The sequence below is a fragment of the Rana temporaria genome, chromosome 6, assembly GCF_905171775.1.
Source record: "Rana temporaria chromosome 6, aRanTem1.1, whole genome shotgun sequence".
NCBI lineage: Eukaryota > Metazoa > Chordata > Amphibia > Anura > Ranidae > Rana > Rana temporaria.
The window spans coordinates 19,843,138-19,865,713 of record NC_053494.1 but is presented as its reverse complement, the minus strand read 5'-3'; the positions used below and the strand labels follow the sequence as shown (position 1 = coordinate 19,865,713).

The 22,576-nt window shown below is 45.4% G+C and overlaps 1 protein-coding gene across 1 annotated transcript in view; it reads right to left on the bottom strand.

The window, feature by feature from the left end:
- Positions 1–22,576, bottom strand: part of MYO15A (myosin XVA) — a 118,498-nt gene that overhangs the window by 24,801 nt on the left and 71,121 nt on the right. The window contains exons 34-46 of the mRNA XM_040358434.1: positions 20,336–20,456; positions 17,433–17,494; positions 15,285–15,464; positions 14,487–14,565; positions 12,417–12,564; positions 10,281–10,413; positions 8,115–8,223; positions 6,622–6,743; positions 5,464–5,523; positions 3,825–3,900; positions 2,692–2,807; positions 1,149–1,267; positions 756–897 (exon numbers count right to left, since the gene is read on the bottom strand). Of these exons, the coding sequence (XP_040214368.1) occupies positions 756–897; positions 1,149–1,267; positions 2,692–2,807; positions 3,825–3,900; positions 5,464–5,523; positions 6,622–6,743; positions 8,115–8,223; positions 10,281–10,413; positions 12,417–12,564; positions 14,487–14,565; positions 15,285–15,464; positions 17,433–17,494; positions 20,336–20,456 (1,467 nt within the window). The remainder of the gene's footprint in view (positions 1–755; positions 898–1,148; positions 1,268–2,691; positions 2,808–3,824; positions 3,901–5,463; positions 5,524–6,621; positions 6,744–8,114; positions 8,224–10,280; positions 10,414–12,416; positions 12,565–14,486; positions 14,566–15,284; positions 15,465–17,432; positions 17,495–20,335; positions 20,457–22,576) is intronic.

The following is a 22,576-nucleotide window of genomic DNA, read 5'->3' as shown; positions in this document are numbered from 1 at the left end:
TCAGGTAGGGGCGCGCAAAACTGCGTTGGCGTAACATAAGAAATTTACGTTACGCCTCCGCAAGTTTTACTGGCAAGTGCTTGATTCACAAAGCACTTGCCTGTAAAGTTGCGAAGGGGTAGCGTAAAAATGGCCGGCGTAAGCGCGCATAGTTTAAATGATCCCGTAGGGGGCGTGGATCATTTAAATTAGGCGCGTTCCCACGTCGAACGTACCGCGCATGCGCCGTCCCTAAAATTTCCCGACGTGCATTGCGGCAAAATGACGTTGCAAGGACGTCATTTGCTTCGACGTGAACGTAAATGGCGTCCAGCGCCATTCACGAACGACTTACGCAAACAACGTAAATTTTTAAAATCGCTACGCGGGAACGACGTCCATACTTAACATTGGCTGCCCCTCCTAATAGCAGGAGCAGCCTTACGACGTAAACGACGTACGCAAACGACGTAAAAATCGAACGCCGGGCGCACGTACGTTTGTGAATCGGCGTAAGTATGCAATTTGCATACTGTACGCTGACAACTACGGGAACGCCACCTAGCGGCCAGCGTAAGAATGCACCCTAAGATACGACGGCATAAGAGACTTATGCCAGTCGTATCTTAGGCTAAAGTCGGCGTATCTAGCTTTCTGAATACATAAAGTAGATACGCCGGCGCAACTAAGCAATTACGCTGCGTATCTATGGATACGCAGGCGTAATTGCTACCTGAATCTACCCCCTTGTATATGACTGTCCCATTATAACTTACCTTCTTCAGCTCCATGAGAAAACTGTCTATCATACTTTTCACCTGGCTGGACCTCGAGGAGAAGAGAATAAGCTTCTCATTGGTCAGGTTGAACTCCAGCATGTTCTTAGATAGCACCGTGACAAACATGATGTCCGTGTAGCTACAAGGGCACGAAAACACAAATATTTTATTAAAGCAACGTCAACAACAATATATAGTCCATTAACCACTTAACCCCCGGACCATATTGCTGGTCAAAGACCAGGCCACTTTTTGCGATTCGGCACTGCGGCGCTTTAACTGACAATTGCCCACTTGTATCACATTTTTTCTTTGTTCCTACAGAATTTCTTCTATAAGGATGTTTGGCATGACCATTTCAGATGGATAAATTTGAGCCCTTTCACTTACCTGTAGCTCCGGAGGACCCTCAGTTGCTCGGGTGTATTGCCACCACTCTTCAGCATCTTCAGGAGCTTTATACCATTATGAGAAACACCAAGAATCTGCACTCCAGTGCCAACACTTCCCTGTATGGGAAAGGCAAATAGACACTGAGACTCATCCCAGCTTAACTAACATCACAGGGGGAACAGCACTAGTTTGTTAGCCTTGTAATTCTGATATTTGATTGGTTACTGTGGATTACTGCATGCAGTACGGTCTTACAAAAATCTAGTCATTTGCTGGGCCTGAACATTGTGATGTGTAGGAGGGGCTTATCAGCTCTGTGTAAGCTCTGACACCATAAGACACAAAGCTTACCCAGGGTTTGACCCAGGAAGGTGAGTATAACTGGGTCGGGGGGGGGGGCTTTCAAGAGAACCCGTCACTTTGCCCATTCAGGTCTCTAAGTGTGACCACATAATATCATCCACCCTCTCCCTCCTCCCTTCCCTCCCTCCCTTCCTCCCTCTGCCCTTACTGTGATAGATGGGTATAGATGTGCAAATTAATACGTATATGTTGGGTTAGACCAACATGGGGGGAAGGGGTGAAGACTGGTGGACATGACCACTCCACCACCAAGAGGCACGGTAATAACAAGAGGGGCAGAGTAGGAAATGAAAAGGTGTTAAGGTATAATATAAGTCCCATTAGAGACCTAGGATTATAAGGATGGATCTAGCTTTGTACCCACACAAATATATATATATATATATTTTTGTATGTATTATGTTGTATGTATATGTTTTTATGTATGAAGAATCTATGAATTATATATCAGATGTTGATTTAAAAAAAAAAAATTTGTAAAGATTTTTTCTATGCGAAAAGAATAAAAACAATTTAAACTCATAATATCATCCACCATTCTTTATAAATCCCATCTGAACAGGGGCGGACTGACCATTCAGGCCCCCCCATGCCACTAGGGGGCCCCATCAGGGTTGCCAGCCTCAGAAAAACCAGGGACAGTATGTAAAAATCTGTGTTTTTTTACATCTGTCTTTGAAATGTCCCTTATCGACATCCTTTTGGTCTAAAAATCCCAAGATTATAGCTGCCCCGCCTCTCCAGTACCTTCTCAGTGTGTGTATGTATACTGTGCGTGTGTATTATGTGTGTATGTATACTGTGTGTGTATATTGTGTGTCTGTATACTGTGTATGTATACTGTGTGTGTATATTGTGTGTGTATTATGTGTGTATGTATACTGTGTATGTATATTGTGTGTCTGTATACTGTGTTTGTATACTGTGTGTGTATATTGTCTGTGTGTGTGTGTGTGTGTATATTGTGTGTCTGTGTATACTGTGTATGTATACTGTATGTGTGTGTGTGTATACAGTACTGTGTGGCCCCATAATCTATTGCCTGGGGGCCCCATAATCTCCTTTTGCCCGAGGGCCCCATGAGTTGTCAGTCCGCCCCTGCATCTTAAAGACCATACACTGCTGCTTCCCAACCTTCCTCAGGCTTTATAACCGAATATACATCCTGTTCTCTTACCGCCGCTGGGAAGAGTCTTGAGAAATACACTTCCCATTCCTCGCGGGCAGCCGTCACTACCTTCTTTTTCACAGAATCATCAGTGATAGCATTAATGGAGTCCAGCCTATATTCAGCTGCAATCGAAAATCACACTCTTGTTACACCAATGATAAGACCAATAATAAGACTTGGAATGAAAAGTAAATCGGAACTTGTACCATTTCTAAAAAGGTCACACATGTATATGCAGATGGTTCAAGTGCTCCAGGAAGACTAAATTCATCAGTTATATATACATAAAAAAAAAAGGGGGGGGGGAGTTTCCATCCAGGGCCCTGGGAACCTCTGGGCCCTTTAAAAAAATATATATATATATAAACAAAAATAAAAAAATATACATTTATAAAAAAAAAGAGGGGTTTGCCACATGGGACCCTGGGGACGTCTGAGCCCTTTAATATATATATATATATATATATATATATATATAAAAAAAAAAAGAACTGAAAAGAACTAAAATAATAAAAAATAAAAAAAATTATAGAAAAAGGGGCGTTGTCATCCAGGGCCCTGGGGACCTCTGGGACCTTTAATAATAATAATAATAATAATAATTTATATATATATATATATATATATATCTCCGGGCCCCTGGGGACCTCCAGACCCCTAAAAAAAGAAAAATTGGCCCTTTAATAAACAATAAAATAAAAATATATATTAAAAAATATATATTTTTTTATTAAAAAAAAAATAAAAAAAAGGGGGGGGGGGGTTCCCATCCGGGGCCCTAGGGACCTCCGGACCTCTAAAAAAAAAAAAAATTGGCCCTTTAATAAAAAATAATAATATATTAAAAAAATATTTTATTTTTTTATAAAAAAAAAAAAAAAAAAAGGAGGGTTGCCATCTGTGGGCCTCCGGGCCCCTTACAGGTGTACTGCCTGTACCCCCCTGATGGTGGACCTGTCAAGACATCACTTGTATATCAAGTCAAAATTTATAAAAAATTGCTTGTCTTACAAAACGCGCTCAAACCAAGTTACTCCCAAACCAAGGTCTTTACTGTTCAATAAAAATTGTTTGATTTGTATGCTGTTTGTGACAATAAGAACCTGAGACAAAATATCCATTATTACAGGTACTCTTACCCAGCAGAGATCTCATTTTCTGTCTCTCCTCCTTGGTGATTCTGACGCAGCTCTCGGACAGGGTGTCATTGACCACCTGTAACATTAAAAGGGGAACAACAGTAAGTGACCCTTTCATTGTATTCGGAGGGCACTTCCGCTCACAGGCACCGTAGCATGTGTACAGCCCCGCTGTAGTGTTAGAATTTAGGTGGGCGGCTGGGGAGCGGTAAAACCACGGCTCAACCACCTGTTTTACTGCCCCCTTTCCAGACGTGTGATAGAGCTCATAGGGTAATGCTTACCACACATCAGCTTTGCGTGCAAGAAAAAGCAATTTCTGCATATTACTGCGATCATTGCTAAACACAGCATTCTCACCAGCTAGATGCTTAGCAAACGCATGCGAGGAGTGACATGGTGTGAATGGAGCCTTATGCCGTGTACACACGATCGGACATTCCGACAACAAAACCGTGGATTTTATTCCGACGGATTGTTCGCTCAAACTTGTCTTGCATACACACGGTCACACAAATGTTGTCGGAAATTCCGAACATCAAGAACGCGGTGACGTACAACACTGAGGCCTCGTACAGACGACCAGACATGTCCGATGAAAAGGGTCCGCGGACCGTTTTCATCGGACATGTCTGCTGGGGGATTTTGGTCTGATGTGTGTACACACCATCAGACCAAATTCCCCGCGGACAGAATACGCGGTGACGTGGCAGCGACGATGACGCGGCGACGTGCGCGACCCAGGAAGTTCAATGCTTCCACGCATGCGTCGAATCACTTTGACGCATGCGAGGGATTTCGGCCCAGCGGACATGTCCGATGAGTCGTACTAACCATCGGACATGTCCGACGGACATGGTTCCAGCTGATATGTTTCTTAGCATGCTAAGAAACATTTGTCCGCTGGAAACCTGTCCGCTAGCCCAGGAATCCGGTCCGCTAGGCTGTACACACGGTCGGACAAGTCCGCGAAAACTGGTCCGCGGACCAGTTTCAGCAGACATGTTCGGTCGTGTGTACGAGGCCTAAGGCCGCATACACGCGGTCGATCCATCCAATGAGAATGGTCTGACGGACCGTTTTCATCGGTTCCCCCGCTGAAGCGGCCTGATGTGTGTACACACCATCAGTTCAAAATCCGATCGGGTCAGAACGCGGTGACGTAAAACACACGACGTGCTGAAAAAAACAAAGTTCAATGCTTCCAAGCATGCGTCGACTTGATTCTGAGCATGCGCGGGTTTTGAACCGAAGCTTTTGTGTACTAACCATCGTTTTGGACCTATCAGTCAGCGGGCCATCGGTTCGATTTTAAAGCAAGTTCTCTCATTTTTGTCCGAAGGACAACAGACCGATGGGCCGTACACACGGTCGGTTTGGACCGATGAAACTGGACTTCAGGCCGTTTTCATCGGTTTGGACCGACCGTGTGTACGCGACCTAAGACAAGCCGAGAAAAATGATTCAATGATTCCGAGCATGCGTAGGATTTTTGTGCATTGGAATTGGCTACAGACTATTGGAATTTCTGACAACAAGCTCCCATCGAACATTTGTTGTCGGAAATTCCGATCGTGTGTACGCGGCATAAATGTGGACCAAGTGCTAATAAGTACTGGTGAGTATAAAAGTGTCTCACCTGCTTAAAGACCAGATCCAGGATGAGAGGATTGTTGAAGCTGTCTCTGGGATAGAACACCTGCAGAATAATACAATACATAAGACATTGGGCCTCGTATACAATATGTCTGAAGGAAAGAACAGTTCCTGCAGTCTGCAGTTAGAGTACCCCTTTATCATTCACTAAATCAGGGGTGTCCAAACTTTTTTCAAAGAGGGCCAGATTTGATGAAGTGAACATGCGTGAGGGCCGACTATTTTACCTGACATTTTTTGAACCATTAAAATGAAATGCAAATGAATTAATACACTGCCCAACGAGAATTCTCTTGCCTTTGTGGCTGTGTGTGGTGAAGAGTCTAAGGATAAACATGGGCGTGTTATTTGGATATACCGTATTTATCGGCGTATAACACGCACCTTCACTTTGAGTGGGAAGTTTCAGGATTTTTTTTTTTTTAATAATGAACTGTGAAGCAAAATAAGGGTCAGTACCCATCAATGCAGCCTCACCATTGACATGAATGCATCCTCTGAATTCAGCCTCGCTATTGCCATCAGTGCAGCCTGATCCATATCCATCTACAGCCTCGAGGGGGACAGGGAGGGGGCGTGAGGAGCGCCAACGGATTACATACAGAAGAATCTCCTGTTTACTTGGCGGCCTTCCTATTACAGAGGCCGCCAAGTAAACAGGAGATTCTCCTGTATGTTATCTGACAGCACTCATCCCACCCCCCTCCCTGTTACCTCCGAGGCGGCCAGAATGATAAATACGGTATATATCTTTTGTGCCACGCGGTGCTCTGGGATTCCTTGGAGGCCACAACAGATATATATATCCAAATTACCAGTGGGGCAGCATTAAACCAAAACGCGGGCCGCATTTGGCCCCCGAGCCGGACTTTGGACATGCCTGCACTAAAGGGTCATGAAGAAGAGCTCAGACTCCCATATATGTATTTCCTCTTCAAGGGATGAAGTGGCAATCCTCCCCTCATACCAGGAATTACCTGTTATTCCTCTTCACTCTAGAATGCCAAACAGGGCAGCAGAGGAGAAAAGTGACGGTGAGTATCTATGGTTGGGGAAGGGGGTACACTAAGTGACCTCGTGGCATTTCTCTCTGGGTCTCCCTGAACAGATTGCAGTCGTCCAGTAAAATATGACACGTCACCTCTTTCCGGATGTAGATCCTCCAGGGCACATTGCTGTAGGTGTAATACTCCTCGCTGTACTGCCGGTGAAGCTGAGTCTGGATGTTCTCCTGATCTTCCGACAATTCCCGTGACACTGACACTAGAACAGCAAATACAACAGCATCAATGCCTGGACCGTTCACACCAGATCACATGTGTTGTTGGCATAGACATGGGCTTTAGTCATGCTGGGGCAGATCCACAAAGCCAGTACGCCGGCGTATCTACTGATACGCCGACGTACTTTCAAATTTTCCGCGTCGTATCTTTAGTTTGAATCCTCAAACCAAGATACGACGGCATCTGGGTTCGATCCGACAGGCGTACAGCTTTGTATACCTTCGGATCTTAGATGCAATACTTCGGCGTCCGCTGGGTGGCGTTCTCGTCGTTTTCTGCGTCGGGTATGCAAATTAGCTATTTCCGACGATCCACGAACGTACGCGTGGCCGTCGCATTCTCTTACGTCGTCTCTAGTCGGCTTTTTCCGGTGTATAGTTAAAGCTGGTATTTTGCGGCGTATAGATAGACTTGCCATGTTAATTAAGTATGGCCGTCGTTCCCGCGTCGAAATTTGAATTTTTTTTATTTTATGCGTAAGTCGTCCGTGAATCGGGATGGACGTAACTCACGTCTAAGTAAAAAAAAATTACGTCCTAGCGACGTCATTTAGCGCAATGCACGGCGGGAAATTTCGGGACGACGCATGCGCAGTTCATTCGGCGCGGGGACGCGCTTCATTTAAATGAAACACGCCCCCTAATCGCCGATTTAAATTCCGCCGCCAGAAATACACTACGCTGCCGTAACTTACGGCGTGAAATCTTTGAGGATTCGAAAGAACGCCAGGTAAGGTATGGCGGCGTAGCGTATCTCTGATACGCTGCGCGGATCCAAATCTCTGTGGATCTACCCCGCTGTGTTTTCGAGACTCCTTTTGATTTGTCAGCGCAACAAAAATGTGGCGTTCAGGACAATGCAATGCACTGGTGTGAACAGGGGTGGTGCAAGGATTTTTGACACCCTAGACAAAACCTCATTTTGCCGCCCATTGGCTCCACCCCTGACCCCACCCCCTGTGCCCTGCCTATGTATACCCCACCTTTTTAACAAAGCGCCCAACAAATGCAGTCTCACCAGCATAAAAAAATACAGCGCTCCACTAAAAGGAACAGTAAAAATATACACTCATTGTTGTGATTAGTGAATATACATACATTAATATGAATGTTCAATTGGTTTTAGTAATCTTAAACTGGCCATACATTCTGCAATTTTCTTATTCAAATTCCTTTAGTTTTATCTTCAACTATGTAGTACAAGTGTTTGCCAACTACATACAAAATGAAAGTGTTTGGGTTCCACCTCATATTATATGTTTTTGGTAAATCTAAAAGGAAAATTGTACAAGAAAATCGTATAATGTATGGCCAGCCTTCGTAATGTGTCAGAAACCCATGTGATCTCCTACCTGGAGGAGCTGTGGTTGGCCTGACATGACTGACAGGTGGTAGACTGGCAGGTTTCTTATTCTTGATGCTGGGAACAGGTTTTACCATAGCCACCGACTCTCTGGGAGGCTGGATTCCAAAAACAGAACAAGCAAAAAAAATGGTTAAATGCAAAAGGATTTTTTTTCTAAAATACTTATTTCACACTGAAACAGCTTCTGTGTCACGCTATTCTTTATGAAAAGGCTTTAAAATACACCTATAATCAGAGAAAAGTTATGAGAAGGGAAATTTGCATAATCAGCCTAAAGTGTGGCGCCATTCGAATGGAACTTCCCCTTTATAGTGCCGTTGTACGCGTTGTACGTCACCGCGCTTTGCTAGAGCATTTTTTATCACGATCGTGTGTATGCAAGGCAGGCTTGAGAAAAATCAAAATTGGGGGGTGGGGGGTAGGGTATCAGTAGATAGATACGCCGTCGTAAGTCCGAATGCGGCGCCGTTTTATCTATAAGCGTATTCTCAATCTGAGATACGCTTATTTGCTGCTAAGATACGACCGGCGTAAGTCCCCTACGCCGTCGTATCTTAACGGCATATTTACGCTGGCCGCTAGGGGCGTGTACGTCGATTTACGCCGAGAATATGCAAATGATCAAGATACGCCTATTCACGAATGTACGCACGCCCGTCGCATGTGAGATACTCCGTTTACGTAAGGCGTTTTCAGGCGTAAAAATAAAGCACCAAAAAGATGGCGCAGCCAATGTTAAGTATGGACGTCGGATCAGCGTTGAATATTCCACGTTTTACGTCGTTTGCGTAAGTCGTCCGTGAATGGGGCTGGGCGTAAGTTACGTTCACGTCGAAAGCATTGAGTATTTGCGACGTGATACTGAGCATGCGCGCGCATGCTCCGTACGATCGGCGCTTCATTTACATGTATGGTAATGAATCGTGAATTCATTACCATACAACACGCCCCCTACCTGCCTATTTTGAATTAGGCGGGGGGTTACGTAGGGCCATTTGCGCTACGCCGACGTAACTTAGGAGGCAAGTGCTTTGTGAATACAGTACTTGCCTCACTATCTTACGTCGGCGTAGTGCAAAGAGGATGTGCTACGCCGACCTAAAGAAGCGCCGCCGTACCTGAATCTAGCTGACAGTTTTTAGATACAATGATGTTTATGATGGAGGTCCTTTAAAGGACAAATTCACTTTGAGTGAGGCTGTGCTGTGCTTTAAAGAAAAAAGGTGGATATAGCTGAGTGAGAGCTAAGAAGGAATTCAAGCTTTTCACATATTTGGATCCATATAAAAAATATGCCAGAAGTTTAATAGCCAGATTCAGGTACATGTGTGTATCTTTAAGGCGGCGTAGCGTATCGTATTTACGCTACGCCGCCGTAAATCAGAGAGGCAAGTGCTGTATTCACAAAGCACTTGCCTCCTAAGTTACGGTGGCGTAGCGTAAATGGGGCCGGCGTAAGCGCGCCTAATTCAAATGAGGATGAGGGGGCGTGTTTTATGTAAATGATTGGTGACCCAACGTGATTGACGTTTTTTACGACCGGCGCATGCGCCGTCCGTGTACATATGCCAGTGTGCATTGCTCCAAAGTACGCCGCAAGGATGTATTGGTTGTGACGTGAACGTAAATTACGTCCAGCCCCATTCACGGACGACTTACGCAAACGACGTAAAATTTTCAAATTTCGTCGCGGGAACGACAGCCATACTTAACATTGGCTAGGCCAGCTATTTGTTGGAATAACTTTACGCCGGAAAACGCCTTACGTAAACGGCGTATCTTTACTGCGACGGGCGCACGTACATTCGTGAATCGGCGTATATAGTCATTTGCATATTCTACGCCGAACTCAACGGAAGCGCCACCAACGGCCAGCGTAAATATGCACCCTAAGATACGACGGCGTAGGAGACTTACGCCGCTCGTATCTTAGCCTAATTTAAGCATATCTGGTTTCCAGAATACGCTTAAATTTAGGACGGCATAGATTCAGAGTTACGCCGGCGTATCTACTGATACGCCGGTGTAACCCTACCTGAATCTGGCTATAAGTTTATATTAAAATGGATATTTTTTAAATACAATAGAGTGAACTTTCAAAATTTCAATAACAGTGTTCCTTCAACTTGCATAACAATTGGCAAATGGCTACCTTTGGGACATAGGACATATTAGAAACCGGTGATGGACCTTTCATTGGTCGGCTGGCCATCTGCCCTTTCAGTATTTTCATTGCTTCTTCATGGGGGTCCAGTTTCCGCCCCAATGGTCGTGTAGGCTCTTTCCTATATTTATAATATGATAAGGATAACAATAAGCATAGTTACACAAAGGCTAAATAGCTCACTCTCATTTGGATGGACCATTTAAAGAAGCCATCTTGTGGGTGTCAACCAATCTTTCAGTATATGCACACTATGAACAATAGTCAGACAGTGTGATTATAATGAATATAACAGTAATCCAGATAACAGAAACACGATGAGATGAGAGTACTGTAGCGCCACCCCCGAAAGAGCCGATTGATGAGTTTGGGTTCTCTGTTCTGCGCCTCAACTCTAAGGCCCCTTTCACACTGGGGCGGGAGGTGCAGTGGCGTTAAAGCGCCGTTATTTTTAGTGGCGCTTTACCGTTGGAATCGCGGCGGTATTTAGCCGCTAGCGGTGCGGTTTTACCCCTCGCTAAGTTCCGAAAAAGGGTTAATACCGCCCGCGATGCGCCTCTGCAGAGGGCGCATTGCTGGCGGAATAGCCGCGGTTTCCCATTGCTTTCAATGGGCAGGAGCGGTGGAGGAGCGGTAAACACCCTGCTCCTTCACCTTACTTCCTACCTTTTGGAGCGGTCCTGCTAGAGCACCGCTCCATTGTGAAAGCTCTTGGGCTTTCACACTGGAGAGACAGCAGCGGCTGTTTCAGGACGGTTTGCAGGTGCAATTTTTAGCGCAATAGCGCCTGCAAACCGCCCCAGTGTGAAAGGGGTCTAAGAGTGACCCCAACTCCTCTGGCAAACCTGGTAATAGAAAATCACTGCAAACACTTTTAAGGACACAAGTGTTATCCTGGTTGTGGATTGTTACCAGAAACAGACACCCCTGGTAGTGATAAACAAGTTGAATATATTGGAAGGGGGAAAATAGACTTGGGCCTCATCCAAAAAATCTACAAAACTATTAGGTGGTAACAGGAGAAACCCCCAGTATCCTACAATACTGGACTATATTGGCCACAAAAAGTTGACATATTGTGTAAAATCATTGAAAATGTGTAAAATACTTTAAGAACGATTTGGTAATGCCCTTACAGGGGAAAATAGTACATAAAATATACATACAGAAGACATATACAAATTAGAAGAACATGGTCCATGCAGTGGTATGATATTGTCTGTACGGCCAATGTTTCACCAATAAACTTGGCTTCTTCAGGACCCAGACACATGACCAATTTATGGATTACCATTAAACAACTCCCCCAACTAACAACAGAAACAATATAGCCTAAGACTTAAGTCGAATTGCAAATACTAGTATCCGACCTGTTTCCTCTCTTATAAAGGCCATGACCCTCCACACGCTACACATTCCCCTATAGGAGATGCCACCCTATACTACACAACCAAGGGGGGAAGTAAGGCCCCTTTCACATTGGGACATTTTTCATGCGGTACAGCGCTAAAAATAGCGCTGCTATACCGCATGAAAAATCATGCCCTGTACTCTTCAATGTGAAAGCCCGAAGGCTTTCACATTGAAGCGATGCGCTAGCAGGAGCGCTCCAAAAGTCCTGCTAGCCGCATCTTTACCGCGGTATAGGAGCGGTGTGTATTAACCCTTTTTCGGCCGCTAGCGGGGGTTAAAACCTCACCGCTAGCGCCCGAATATCGCAGTAAACACGATGGTGTAGCCGCGCTACAAGTAGCGCGGCTATACCGTCACCGCGGGTCCGCGCCTCAGTGTGAAACCGGCCTTAGAGATGGCAACAACCCCCCCCCCCCTCCATCAACCCCCCCTTATTTCCCTCTTTTTTTCCTTTTCTTTTTCTCTCTCTCTTCCCCCTAACCCCACATACCCCCCAAAGTTACTAGAAAAAAAAAAGAAGGTAACTATACATCTACCAAAAAGTCCTCTTAGATCAGGGATCTCCTCTTTCTGGGATTCAAAAGGAAAATCTCCCCTAATGTTAGACTAGTCCCGTCTCTCCATTAAACCCACCCAATTTCTGTGCACCTTGAACAGCAAACTAGGACGTCTCTCGCCTTGTATCAGACAATGTTAATGCAATGGATTCACCTTACAGGTTGAGGTACAGGCCGTACTGCTTCTGGCTGCTTGTACTGATTAATGATGTCCTTGATGTTGTGTGTGGGTTCAGGAAAATGCTCAGAGTTCAGAGTGGTATGATGAATGAGTTCTTCTGGCCGTGGACGGTTAGAAGGACCTAAAAGTGTAACATATTTGGAGACAGGCAATGAAATGTTTACCTATATAAGTTGGCATATATCGATTGGTTTGCGCAAAAGTTATAGCGTCTACAAACTATGGGATATTTACTGATTTTTTTTTTTTTTTTACACTAGTAATGGCGGCGATCAGCAACTAGACATTTGGATACTAATTGACCCTTTTTGGGAACCAGTCACACTAATACAGTGATCAGTGCTACAAATATGCACTGTCACTGTACTAATGACACTGACTGGAAATGAGAAGGGGTTAAACATCTAGGGCGATCAAAGGGTTAAATGTATGCCTAGCCAGTGTTTTAGTGTAAACATTGTGGTGCTGTCACTAAGGCAAGTACCGTATTTATCTGGGTATTGCGCGCTCCGGCGTATAGCGAGCACCCCTAAAGTGGACCCGAATTCCTGTAAAAAAAAGATTTTAGTACTTACAGTTTTGGTGTCTTGCGCGGCGTCCATCGGCGGCCTTGTCGGGTCCGGCGTCCGTCTGCGGCTCTGGTGGTGTCCTCCTCGTCGGGTCTGGCGTCCTTCTGCGGTGTCCTCCCCGCGCTGAGTTTGAACTACTGCGCCGGCATATACCGAGCGCAGTACACTCGTGTATAGTCGGGAAGGCTCGGCTCCTCTCGCGGTCACGTCCTGTGCGTCCTGTACGTCCAGGGCGTGACTGCGAGAGAAGCCGAGCCTGCCCGACTATACACGAGTGTACTGCGCTCGGTATATGCTGGCGCAGTAGTTCAAACTCGGCGCGGGAAGTGGGTATCGGCGTATATCGCGCACCCACAATTTTGCTGAATTTCAGGGCAAAAAAGTGCGCGGTATACACCGATAAATACGGTAATGGATTTTTTTTCTCTGCTGTGCAGGGAAAGAAAATCCATTACTTCCCCGTTGACAGGACAGGACTCGGTCTTGTTTACATAGGCAGAGCTCTGTCCTGTGTAACACCGGGGCGATTGGCGGGTGCTGGCGGTAATCCATTGACTGGCACTGGTGCTGCAGAGCCGCCTTGCCTCCGTAAATCTATGTTACACGGTCGGCAAGCGATTAATACCCATGCTTTTAGAATGGGTTGTCCAGCAAGCAGATTAGGCTTTATCACTCTGTACAGCAAGGGTGTCCAACCTGCGGCCCAAAACGTCTATGAACCCCAACACAAAATCGCAAACTTACATTAAAAAATAAATAAATTGTATTTGCTTTTTGAAATGCGTTTACACTTAGTGAACACATACAGCTGAAGAAAAAGTTGACAGTGTCTCATTACTGGACTTTTATAAGTTTTATCTTCCCAAAGAAAAAAAAATCTCCCACTATATTTGTGAGCAACTATTTTCAAGGATGAAGCACATGAAGGGCAAAATCAGAACCAAAATATCTGATGACCACCTTCTTCCAATGTGGCCCAGGAAGGTCAAAAGTTTGGACACCCCTGCTGTACAGCACTTACTGTGCTGGGGTGTACTCATTTCAGCCAGGGCTGGTGCAAGGATTTTTGACACCCTAGGAGAAACCTTATTTTGCTGCCCCATTGGCTCCACCCCTAAATCCACCCCCTTTGCCCTGCCCATGCGACAGAAGGCGCCGCTATACAGGAAACATCGGCTCTGCTTCCTCTAGCGCTGGCTCCTGTGCTGCGCCTCTAATTACACTACCGGTCGGACGGAGCAGCTGCATGAGACTGAGTTAGTTACATGCTGCAGCCTGCAGAGCATGCAAACGCGTAGGAAAACCAGAAGCCGGGAGCCCCTAGGCAGCAGTGCGCCCTAGGCGGCTTCCTAGTTTGCCTAGTGGTAGCACCGGCCCTGATTTCAGCACACACCACGGTCCCAACTGCATGCTCCATGGAATTTGCAAGTTCCACCTTTCGTCCTGTTTGCCTTTTCACTGAAGGCAAACTTACCTGGCATTTGGCGGAATGAACCTTCTCTGGAGGGGGAGGTATGAGTCCTGTAGGGAGGTGATCCATTTACAACATTCTTCTATAAACAGAGAAGAGATATGTGTTAAAGTGATATTAAAAGGTTCAAGTTTTTTTTTTTAAATAACAAACATATCATACTTACCTCCACTGTGCAGTTCGTTTTGCACTGATTGGTCCCGATCGTCCTCTTCTGGGGTCCCACGGCCGCTCTTGCGGCTCCTCCCCGCATTACATAACTCCCTGTGGGAAGCTCTCTCCCGAGGGGGTTACCTTGCGGGCGCGCTCCTGTGTCATACACTCGGTGTCCATAGACGCCGAGTGTAGGACTCGGCCCCGCCCCGGTGGGCGTGTCATTGGATTTGATTGACAACAGCGGGAGCCAATGGCTGCGCTGCTATCAATCTATCCAATGAAGAGCCGAGAAGCCGTGGAGAGAGCGACGCGGGATCGTGCCCACGGATATTCGGGGCTCAGGTAAGTAAAAAAAGGGGGGGGGCTAGACACTGCAAGGTGTTTTTTCACCCTAATGCATAGGATGCATTAAGGTGAAAAAACACAAGTGTTTACAATCCCTTTAATAATAATGTCAATAACATAACTGAATCTTTATAAGCATACATGGCCTCGGTTATCAGTTTAAGAGTAATCATCAGGTTCTTTCTTCAATTTCTAGCCGATGTTGGAGAAACTTGGTAGCTGTTATTTGGTTGCTATAGGTAAGACAGACAGTTTACTCACATATATTTTATATGGGAGGCAAAGAGACTTCGTTTTTACCTGGGTTGGTACCCCAGTCCTTGGCATTGGAGCCACTGTTGGGGTCACCCTATATGAACTACCCCGGCTGGAGGGAGAACTAATGCTCGGCTTGGGTCCTGTGGCAACTGGTGGCTCCGCAGTAGAGTTGTTAACCATTTGTTGTTGGATGGCCATGGCCTGCAAGGTCATCTGCTGCGCCTAAAGAAAGGTGGACATAAATGGTATCAGGTGTTTATTGGCTTGGAAGACAAAATAAAGGACAAAGAACACGTGTCCACAGGTGTGTGCAGTGTGTGCTGGGTGTGCCTAGGCACACCCTAATCACCTTGTGCACGTTAGCATTATCAATCTGTGTGCAGGTGGGGAGATAGGAATGATCTTCTTATCACACCTCTTTCACTGCGCTGGCAGGGAGATCAATGTACCGGGGTCATATATAATTAGACACACACATGCATGTGCTATTGAGCTTTGGGGTGCACACCCTAATGCAACAGGCTGCGCAACCCTATGCACATGTCATTTATACTGTGCCATGTTTTCAACAAACTTTGAACTTTACCTAAATTTAACAAATGTTTTTGACGTCATCAACAACTTAAATCAGAGTAACCAACTTTAAGAAGCTGGTAAGTCACAAATTTTGAGCTAATTATGTTGTTTAAAGTGGAGGTCCACACAAAAATGGAACCTCCGCTGTCGGGGTTCCACACAAAAATGGAACCTCCGCTGTCCGGGTTCCCCCCCCCCCACCTCCGGTGTCACATTTGAAACCTTTCAGAGGGGAGGGGGGAGCAGATACATGTCTAATAGCCAGATTCAGAGAGAGTTACGCCGGCGTATCAGTAGATACGCTGTCGTAACTCTGAATCTGCGCCGTCGTATATTTAAGTGTATTCTCAAATTGAGATACGCTTAAATGTAGCTAAGATACGACCGCCGGTGCCGTCGTATCTTAGCTGTCTATTTACGCTGGCCGCTAGGGGCGTGTACGCTGATTTACGCCTAGAATGCGTAAATCAGCGAGATACGCCTATTTACGAACGTACGCTTACCCGTCGCAGTAAAGATACGCCGTTTACGTAAGGCGTTTTCAGGCGTAAAGATAATCCACCAAAAAGATGGCGCAGCCAATGTTAAGTATGGACGTCGGAACCGCGTCAAATTTTCAAATTTTTACGTCGTTTGCGTAAGTCGTCCGTGAATGGGGCTGGGCGTAATTTACGTTCACGCCGAAACCAATAAGCCTTTGCGGCGTAATTTGGAGCATGCGCACTGGTATACGTCCACGGACGGCGCATGCGCCGTTCGTTCAAAACGTCATTTACGTAGGGTCATGCTTCATTTACATAAAACACGCCTCTTCACAATTTGAATTAGGCGCGCTTACGCCGGCACATTTACGCTACGCCGGCGTAACTTAGGACGCAAGTGCTTTGTGAGTACAGCACTTGCCTCTCTAACTTACGTCGGCGTAGCGTATATGAGATACGCTACGCCTGCCTAACGTTAGGCACGTCTACCTGAATCTGGCCATAAGACAGGTATTTGCACCCACTACCGGGCATAGACCCCCGGATTATCTGCTGCAGTCTACGCCACTTCCGGCGCCCCCCCCCCGCTGTCTTCTGGGAGACACACTGGTCCCAGAAGACAGCAGGGACCAGTGGCATTGCGCAGCGCGAGTCGCGCATGCGAGGTAGGGAACCAGGAAGTGAAGCCGCAAGGCTTCACTTCCTGATTCCCTTACCAAAGATGGCGGCAGCATCCGAGGACCGAGGGACGGGTCGGCCTTGGGGGCCGACCTTGCGGGTTTGCTGGACAGGTAAGTGTCCTTATTTTAAAAGTCAGCAGCTTTATTTGTAGCTGCTGACTTTAAAAAATAAATAAAATTTGGCGGACCTCCGCTTTAAAGCCTCGTACACACTACCCACTGGGTTGAACGAAGAATACTTGACAGCTCAGGTCGGAGCGACTATACTAACAATCCGATGTTAGTACAGCAATCTCCCCTGCTGAGCTATTGTGTTCTGAGAGGAATAACGACCCCGCTGCCAGAACACTCCGATCGGCGCTCTCAGCCATTGTTGCAAATGCAAAATACAGCTACAAGCAATCAGACCAATAGAAATGTATCATTGTACAATAAAGCTTGCTCACACTCACCAGTATCATGGCTTGCTGGTTGATATAAGCTTGCTGTTGAGCATATAAACTTGGATCCATACCTACAAAAAGGCAACAATCCACAAAGTGTGATGTATATAGTATGGAAAAAATACATTCCTATCCTGTACAATTTTCCAGTCCCTGACCTTCAGTGAGCAGAACAGTTTGTGTCATGCTTCTGCTATAACCATTATAGTCGGGGTGCTGATGGTATTAAAAGGGAAAGTAAATCTAATGGAAGTGGTTTTATAATTATCAATCAGCTGCTGTACTTGCAGGGCTCTAATGAGAAAAGTTACAGCGTCTGCATCCCTTTAGACGTGATTTTTTATTGGGAGTATCTCACCAAAAATGACAGTTTTGTTGCAGGGGATGCCTGAATTCTGACTTATATCTTAGGCCTTGTACTCACGAGCAGACATGTACGATGAAACCGGTCCGCGGACCGTTTTCATCGGACATGTCTGCCCAGGGACTTCTGTTCGATGGCTGTACACACCATCGAACAGAAGTCCGCACGTAAACAATACGCGGGGCGTGGGCGACGTGGGCGGGCCTGCCTTTTAAATGCTTCCACGCATGCGTCAAAGTCATTTGACGCATGCGAGGGATGGCGGGCGGCCGGACATGTCCGGGCGGACAGGTTTCCAGCGGACTGTTTTAAAGCAAGTCCAGGAAACAGTTGTCCGCTGGAAACCTGTCCGATCCGCCCAAAAATGGTCCGCTCGGGCCTACACACGACCGAACATGTATGCTGAAACTGGTCCGCGGACCAGTTTCAGCATACATGTTTGGTCGTGTGTACGGGGCCTAAGACCCCTTTCACACTGGGGGGCTTTTCAGGCAGTTTAGGGCTAAAAATAGCGCATGTAAAGTGCCTGAAAAGCGCATCTCAAGCCACCCCAGTGTGAAAACCCGAGTGCTTTCACACTGGAGCGGTGCGCTTGCAGGACGGGAAAAAAAAAGTCCTGCAAGCAGCATCTTTGGGGCGGTGGAAGAGCAGTGTATACACCACTCCTCCACCGCCCCTGCCCATTGAAATGAATGGGCAGCGCTGCCGAAGCACCTGCAAAGCGCTTCGGCAAGCACCGCAACACGGGCGCAATTTATCCTTTCTTCGGCTGCTAGCGGGGGTTAAAAGCGCCACGCTAGCGGCCAAAAAGAGCCACTATAACAGCGGTAAAGCGTTGTTAAAGCTAGCGCTGCTTTACCGCTGATGATCGCACCGCCTCAGTGTATTAGGGGTCTTAGTGGAGACTTCTGGAAAAATCAGTGAGCCAATCGCACAAGCAGGAAATGATGTTTCTGGGGGGTGTTTTGTACACATTCTGTGTACAGGAAACGTTCCGGTAGCCATATTGCCTAGCATTTTAAAGAAACTTACAGCGCTTCAGATTGAAAGGGTCATTTTCAATAACATGCAATTACAATATGACTTGTATCGCACTTGTATATGCTATATTATTATTTTTTATCCTTTAAGGCTATCCTTGCCACAAGGTGACAACATCACTGTGTAGTTTCACTGCAGAACAGAAGAGTGTTGTCATCTTGTTAAAGGAATTGGAAAATCAATTGATTTACTGCCAAGATCAACAGATAGTAAAACTACATTGCATGGGGGGCAACAAGTAAAAAATAACCATGTGTCATATGTCATCGCGGCCGCCGGGCACACACATTTTTGCCTTTATCTGAACTGACTCCTACCATTGGGCTTTAGTTGGACTTTATTCACATTTATTTATTTATTTGTATGTTTGGATACTCATCATATTTATTCTTTGAGTATATTACTTTATGGCACATTATTGAATAAGCGCACCATTTTGCTTTTAAATGTCCTTATCTCTTCTGAGAAATCCTCACTTCCTGTTCTTCTGTTTGTAACTCCACACAGTAATGCAAGGCTTTCTCCCTGGTACTACGGGAGAGTCAGGACGCCCACTAACACACAGCTCCTTTCTCTATCTGCAACGTAGAGAGCGTCCTGACTCTCCTGTAGTCCAAGGGAGGGGGCGAGCACGAAACTCCACACCAGGGAGAAAGCCTCCCATTACTGTGTGGAGTTACGGACAGAAGAACAGGAAGTGAGGATTTCTCAGAAGAAATAAGGACATTTAAAAGCAAAATGGAAGGATGAGGTAAGTGAAGGAGCATAGCACTAAGGTAAAGGAAGATATTTAGGGGAAAAAAATTGTACCTTTACAACCCCTTTAAAATGGGAGTTCACCCGAAAAAAAATTTAACATTAGATTGATGCTCATTTTGCCTAGGGGAATCGGGTGTTTTTTTTTTTTTTAAATCGAAGCAGTACTTATCGTTTTAGAGATACATCTTCTCCGCCGCTTCCGGGTATGGGTCTTCGGGACTGGGCATTCCTATTTGATTGACAGGCTTCCGACGGTCGCATACATCGCGTCACGAGTAGCCGAAAGAAGCCGAATGTCGGTGCGGCTCTATACGGCGCCTGCGCACCGACGTTCGGCTACTTTCGGCTACTCGTGACGCAATGTATGCAACCGTCGGAAGCCTGTCAATCAAATAGGAACGCCCAGTCCCGCAGCCCATACCCGGAAGCGGCGGAGAAGATCTATCTCTAAAACGGTAAGTACTGCTTTGATTTAAGAAAAAACACCCGATTCCCCTAGACAAAACGAGCATCAATCTAATGTTAAAAATTTACTTTTTAGGTGAACCTCCACTTTAAATATTAAAAAAAATATATAACTAAAATAGCCATTGCCAGTGCTTGCCATAGTACTGACTGCAACAGATCACTGTGACAGCCAGGAAACTAGTATTTTCAAAAGGATCAGCAATGGCTGCATACTTTGTGAGCCCAAGGCTTTCTATGAAGAGTGGTGACTATGATAATGACAGCGAGGATTGCGGCTCACCTGTATGGTGGGATCCTTCTGCTTGCATACTGGACTCCCCTGGAACCTCAGCCCCATCCCTCCCTCCAACTCCCCCTCCACCCTTCATCTTCTGGGACATTGCCGTCAGCTTTTCCAGATCCTACAGAAGAAGAAAAGAGAGGACAGGTAAGAGGTGGCTGAGCTCAGCAGGGATGGAGTGAAAGTGATCTCCGACTAAGAGCCAACACAGAGAGGGATCAGGTGACCGTGACCCAAAAGTGGCAACAGCAGTCTTTCAGCACAACATATGGCCTATGCACAGAGTCAGTAACTAATAAAAAATCATTTCCCTTGGGATTAAAAGGTAAAGTATTCTAAAAAATACATAAAAGATCCCTCACCTTCACAGATGCTGAGATCTCGGTATTTATGTAAAGTTCTTTGCAGCCTATAATGCCGTGTACACACGATCATTTTTCGTCATGAAAAAAAACAAAGTTTTTCGGCATGTAGAAAAAATTTTGTTTTTCCAACTTCATCATTAAAACGACGTTGCCCACACACCATCGTTTTTAAAAAATGATCTAGCAAAGCGCGGTGACGTACAACATGTACGACGGCACTATAAAGGGGAAGTTCTATTCGCCTTTGGGCTGCTTTAGCTGATTCCGTGTTAGTAAAAGACGATTCGCGCTTTTCTGTCTGTTACAGCGTGATGAATGTGCTTACTCCATTACGAATGGTAGTTTTACCAAAACAAGCGCTCCCGTCTCATAACTTGCTTCTGAGCATGCCCGGGTTTTTAACGTCGTTTTAGCCCACACACGATCATTTTTTACAACCTGCAAAACGACATTGTTTAAAACGATGTTAAAAAATGAAGCATGTTCGAAAAAAAAAATTGTCGTTTTTCAGAACCCGAAAAATGATGTGAAGCCCACACACCATCATTTTAAATGACATTTTTTAAAAAGGACTTTTTTTTCATGCCGAAAAATGATCGTGTGTACGCGGCATGACTTTTCTGGTACAATAGTTTTTATTGAGTAAAACAATATCAAGATGCAGGCTTGAGAAAAAAAAGGAAGAAGCACGCAGGAGAGCAAAACAGTAAAGCCCTGTACACACGATCGGATATCTGATGGAATCTAATCCGATGGATTTTTTCATCAGATATCCGATGAAGCTGACTTTCATCAGTCTTGCCTACACACCAGCGGTCAAAAATCCGACCGTGTCCAATGCGGTGACGTAAAACACTACGACGTGCTGAGAAAAATTAAGTCTAATGTTTCCGAGCATGCGTCGACTTGATTCTGAGCATGCGTGGATTTTTGACCGATGGACTTCCCCACAGACGATCGTTTTTTTTCTATTGTTTTTTTTATCCATAGGAACATTTTAAAACATGTTCTGTTTTTTTTCACCGATGGAAAACAAACCAATGTGGCCCATGGTACAATATTATGATCAACAAGCTGCAGATAACGAAACAATAATTGTTGTTAATAAATACTAATAATTTTCTATGGATCTGTTTATTTTAGACAACTTTTTGTTTCGTTTTCTCCCTTCACAAAAGGAACCTTCAAGGGGTTGTAAAGGTAATTTTTTTTTAAAATAGCTTCCTATGAACCCCCGCTAGCGGCCGATAAAAGGTTAATACCGCCCGCAATGCGCCTCCCCGGTGTGGAGTGTCGTGCTCGCCCCCTCCCCTGGACTACAGGAGAGTCAGGATGCCCACTAACACACAGCTCCTTTCTCTATCTGCAACGTATAGAGAGCGTCCTGAGGCTCCTGTATTCCAGGGAAGGGGGCGAGCACGACACTCCACACCAGGGAGAAAGCCTTGCCTTACTGTGTGTAGTTACAGACAGAAGAACAGGAAGTGAGGATTTCTCAGAAGAAATAAGGACATTTAAAAGCAAAATGGAAGGATGAGGTAAGTGAAGGAGGACTGCACTAAGGTAAAGGAAGCGATTTAGGGGGGAAAAAATGTTCGTTTACAAGCCCTTTAAGTTTGTGAAGGGAAAAAGTTATCTATTGCCACATTTTTTTTGTTTTGGAAAGAGCAGGTAAAAACATCAGCAATAATTTTTTTTTTTTTTTTTTTTATCAAATAACTTTTTATTGAAGATAAAAAAAAGGAAGGAGTACATTTCTTACAATATACAAAACCACATGAAGCAATAATTTTATTGCTGTCTGTGTCTCCACCTGGTAGATTTATGTTTTTTATCAAGTGTGATGGTAAATCCAAAAATGTACAGTTGTCACAAA